This window comes from Ictalurus furcatus, chromosome 26, assembly GCF_023375685.1.
Source record: "Ictalurus furcatus strain D&B chromosome 26, Billie_1.0, whole genome shotgun sequence".
NCBI lineage: Eukaryota > Metazoa > Chordata > Actinopteri > Siluriformes > Ictaluridae > Ictalurus > Ictalurus furcatus.
Genome location: NC_071280.1, coordinates 20,364,357 through 20,369,572, shown reverse-complemented (window position 1 = coordinate 20,369,572; position 5,216 = coordinate 20,364,357). Strand labels below are relative to the sequence as shown.

General features: G+C 42.9%; 1 protein-coding gene across 3 annotated transcripts in view; it reads right to left on the bottom strand.

Annotated features, from left to right (window-relative positions):
* Positions 1-202: 202 nt before the first annotated feature.
* LOC128601960 (transmembrane channel-like protein 7) overlaps positions 203-5,216 on the bottom strand; it is a 12,563-nt gene continuing 7,549 nt past the window's right edge. For all 3 annotated transcript variants that reach the window (XM_053615434.1, XM_053615435.1, XM_053615436.1), the window contains 5 exons: positions 5,098-5,216; positions 4,401-4,531; positions 1,905-2,060; positions 1,667-1,745; positions 203-830 (listed from right to left, as the gene is read on the bottom strand). The exon at positions 5,098-5,216 is cut by the window's right edge and continues 65 nt beyond it. In XM_053615434.1, coding sequence (XP_053471409.1) covers positions 699-830; positions 1,667-1,745; positions 1,905-2,060; positions 4,401-4,531; positions 5,098-5,216 — 617 coding nt within the window. In that variant the 3' untranslated portion in view covers positions 203-698. The remainder of the gene's footprint in view (positions 831-1,666; positions 1,746-1,904; positions 2,061-4,400; positions 4,532-5,097) is intronic.

Genomic DNA, 5,216 nt, shown 5'->3' with positions numbered 1-5,216 from the left:
AGCAATGGGTGTAGCTTAAACACCTGGACACATACCTATGGCCATACAGTGGACATTAAAACTGAGCATGAGGAAAGAACTGATGATAGTCACATGATAATATAACTATATCAGTTCCACTCAGCCTGTAAAACACACTGCACCCTGAACACCTGAGTGTTACACACACACACACACACCTCATAAAAACTCAAACCACCTGTGTGTTTAATTTTAGTTTTTATTCTTGTCAATGACTGAATATAAAAAATTATTTGTATTCTTTGAAACACACACACACACACACACGACTAGTGTATTTGTTTAATTCTCACACTGTCTGATTATGAGTTAAATATGTCCAAAAAACACACAGGAAAAAAAGACACAGGATATAAAAGCATAAGCATCAACACACACACACACACACAGTTCAACCAATGAAAATGCAGTGCGTAACAGTTTAACCAATCAGAGGAGAGATGAAATCAGATGAAAGCTCATTATGTAGTGGTCCTTAAAACATGCTGATTTTGTCAAAGCCAATCAAGAGCTCCACATCAATATAACGACAGATCACCTGACTGATTCATTACAGAGGTGACAGTCAGGGGAGAACCTGTTCTGGACTGAACCAATCAGACAGCGTGTTATAGACTGGTCCCAGGAGAAGAGATCATTATACACAGAACCAATCAGTTTGTTGAGAGGAGAGTATACTAGGCGTGTGTCTCAGTGGGCGGGGCAATCATGTACACACTGGAACTGCTGGGTTTCTGGTTCCCACGGCAACGGGGATTAGACTGAGCCTGACACAATTTCTGCATCAGAAATCGCTTATCTCTCCCTTCCTATAGTGAGAGAGTGAGAGAGAGAGAGGGAGAGAGAGAGAGAGAGAGAGAGAGAGGAGAGAGATAGAGAGTGAGGGAGAGAGGAGAGAGAGAGAGTGAGGGAGAGAGGAGAGAGATAGAGGAGAGAGAGGAGAGATAGAGAGTGAGGGAGAGTGAGGAGAGAGAGATAGAGAGTGAGGGAGAGTGAGGGGAGAGAGAGAGATAGAGAGTGAGGGGAGAGAGAGATAGAGAGAGAGCGATAGAGAGTGAGAGAGAGAGGAGATATAGAGAGAGATAAAGAGAGAGATAGAGTGAGGGAGAGAGAGGAGAGATAGAGTGAGGGACAGAGAGAGTGAGAGATAGAGAGAGGGAGAGAGGAGAGAGATAGAGAGTGAGGGAGAGTGAGAGAGAGAAATAAAGAGTGAGGGAAAGAGAGAGATAGAGAGAGTGATAGAAAGAGAGGAGAGATAGAGAGAGATAGAGAGAGATCGAGTGAGGGAGAGATAGAGAGAGATAGAGTGAGGGAGAGAGAGGAGAGATAGAGTGAGGGAGAGAGTGAGGGAGAGAGTGAGGGAGAGATAGAGAGAGAGATAGAGAGAGATAGAGAGAGGAGAGATAGAGAGAGATAGAGTGAGGGAGAGAGAGATAGAGAGAGGAGAGATAGAGAGAGATAGAGTGAGGGAGAGAGAGAGATAGAGAGAGAGATAGAGATAGAGAGAGATAGAGTGAGGGAGAGAGAGACAAAGACAGAGAAATGAAGTGTACTTGATGTCATCAGTGACACAACATAATTATGACAATAAAGGACTGATATCGGCACATGCCATTTGGTGTGTGTGTGTGTGTGTGTGTCTCACCATGGCCAGTTGATCTCTCAGCTGATTGATGATACGTTTATGAGCCCCAGCTAATGCAATCACATAGAACATTGCCAAACTGCAACACACACACACACACACACACACACACACAGAGAGAATTAATGCTAATCTACTTTAAACATTTCTGAGTGAAAGTGTGTGTGTATATTTTATATATATATAAAGTGTGTGTTTGTGTGTATGTATGTGTGTGTGTGTGTGTGTATATGGTCACCAGGTGATGACGAAGAAGGACACGGCGCAGGCCTCTGAAGCGAGTGCAGTAAGGACAGACTGCAGGCCTGAGGGCAGCTGAGACACTGAGCGAGGTATGGCCTCCCACGACGTGGTGTAGTTCATAAACGCTCCACACGCCCCCGAGCTACGGATCCTGAGTCATATAACCAAACACGGAGTCATATAACCAAACACCGAGCCATATAACCAAACACGGAGTCATATAACCAAACACCGAGCCATATAACCAAACACCGAGACATATAACCAAACACGGAGTCATATAACCAAACACCGAGCCATATAACCAAACACCGAGCCATATAACCAAACACCGAGCCATATAACCAAACACCGAGCCATATAACCAAACACCGAGACATATAACCATCACCGAGTCATATAACCAAACACCGAGCCATATAACCAAACACCGAGTCATATAACCAAACACCGAGCCATATAACCAAACACCGAGCCATATAACCATCACCGAGTCATATAACCAAACACCGAGCCATATAACCAAACACGGAGTCATATAACCAAACACCGAGTCATATAACCAAACACCGAGCCATATAACCAAACACCGAGACATATAACCATCACCGAGTCATATAACCAAACACCGAGCCATATAACCAAACACGGAGTCATATAACCAAACACCGAGCCATATAACCAAACACCGAGCCATATAACCAAACACCGAGACATATAACCATCACCGAGTCATATAACTCATTTACGAGTCATTTAGCACCACGTCCGACACATCATCAGTAGGCTAAAACTAACCTGTCTCACGACGATCTAAACACAGCTCACATTTCCTGTTAGTGGGTGAACAATCCAACACTTGGTGAATTCTGCTTCACAATGATCAGAAGAGCAGACATCGAAGGATCAAAAAGTGACGCTGCTATGAATGCTTGGCCACCACAAACCGGTTATCCCTGTGGTAACTTTTCTGACACCTCCTGCTTAAAACCCAAAAAGCCAGAAGGATGGTGAGGCCCTGCCTTCACGGTCTGTAGTCATACTGAAATCAAGATCAAGTGAGCTTTTGCCCTTCTGCTCTACCGGAGGGTTCTGTCCTCCCTATCGCTTCGATAGTTGTACAGCCCCAGTCAAACTCCCCACCTGCCACTGTCCCCGGAGCGGGTCGCTGCCCCCTGTAGGCCCCAGAGTCGCTGGTGAAGGCTTGGAAACCAGAAGCGAGAGCCCACCAGGACTCGCCTCACCGGGTTAGATAAATAAAAATAAAATAAGATAAAAACAATAAGGGATAAATAAATGTATCTTTTTTAAAAGGCTGGATGTGTTGCCTCTGATTTGTTAAATTATAGGCCCATATCCAACCACCTTTTTTTGGCAAAGGTTCAGGAGCATGCTGTTGCAGGACAATTACTCGCATACTTATCTCAAACTCATCAGGGTTTAGAACTGGGCAAAGCACTGAGACAGCCTTGGTGAGGGTCATGAATGACCTCCTTATTGCAGCTGCCACAGGTGCATGCAGTATTTCGATCTTGTTAGACTTAAGTGCTGTATTTGACACTATATTCCACACCATCTTACTGCATAGGCTGCACAGCTGGCTTGGTGTCTCTGGGACAGTGCTGGACTGGTTCAGGTCTTATCTCACAGATGGCTCTCAGTTAGTGACCTTGGGTAATAATAAATCTGAGACTGTTCCAGTGCATCAGGGTGTTCCACAGGGGTCAGTCTCGGGTAGATTATTGGGATGTATGGGCTTGGTTATCACTGATAGGCTGATGATACTCAAATCTACATCAGCACTGATATTACCTGCACTTTAACTGTACTGACAGAGTGTCTGCAAGAAATTACTACCTGGATGCAGCTTAATGTTCTGAAGCTGAACTGTTCGTAACTGAGCTCATTGGTACACTGGCTGCTACACGTAAAGATGACCTAAATCTCAAACTGATGTTGACAACAGCCTCATGCTTCCCTCCTCTCAAGTGCAGAACCTGGGTGTCATCTGTGATACTCAGATGACATTTGATGCACACATTAAACATGTTTCTAAAACCTTTTACCACCTTAGAAATATTGTCCAATATGGCCCTTCCTCTCTCTGGCAGAAAGGCTTATCCACACAATTATCACCTCAAGAGTCGTATAAGCAAGCAACACAGAGTCATATAAGCAAGCAACACAGAGTCGTATAAGCAAGCAACACCGAGTCGTTTAAGCAAACAACACCGAGTCGTTTAAGCAAACAACACCGAGTCGTTTAAGCAAACAACACCGAGTCGTTTAAGCAAACACTACTGATTTATTCTTCTGATGTACTGCAATTCCTTAAAAAAGTTGACTCAATAATTTATATAAATGAGCAAAAAGATGATTCACTACAAACCTATTATATAACATGGAATTTATTATGACTCTACATACAGAAGATACAGCGGGATTCGCTAAAATATGGTGGTTTCTCTGTGTGTGTGTGTGTGTCTCTCACAGTGCAATGCTGACTGTAACAGGAAGTGTAGCAAGTGCTAATCCAATCAGCAGCACCGCCAGGAAGAAGAAGTTGGAGCTGCTGGCACGGAATGGACGAGACGCAGGACGACAATTATTCACCAGAGTCACCTGTACCACAACACACTCGTTAACACACTCATTAACATTAGGGCTGGGTATTGCGACCAATTTGCCGATTCGATACTTATTTATATGGTATCGATTTGTTATTGATGTTTCATTTAAAATGTTGGAATCTATGCTTTAATATAAATGCTGGTAACTGAAACCCTGCTACTTAACTGTATTACTGAAATACACATTTACTTTAACAATAGGACACACATAAGTAACGAACATTGTAACAAGAAATCATAAATATGTGCAAACAATACACACAAGGTAAAAAACTGCACATTACTGTAAAATAAAAACATTGTAAATAAAAAATAAATAAATAAAACCGGTTTCAAAATTCAAAACATGAAAGAGATCGATTCCTGGATTTCCTGAATCTGTATCGTTTCATTAAATTGAAGATAGATTAAAATCAGAGAACTGATATTTTTAACCAGCCTTAATCAACACGCTCATTAAAAAGCTAACAAAATCAAAAACACTGTCTTCACACCTGTATTTATTCAAATCAGTCTGAATAAAGGCATGGCCTGTCACTCTTTCACAGTGTTTCTGACCTTCTTGATGTAGAAGACAAGGAAGTACTTGATGGTGTTGATGGCAGGCATTAGGGGGCAGTAGAACGTGCCGATCCAGCAGATGGTCTGCCCATAGACAATCTCCAGAACGTTCTGAG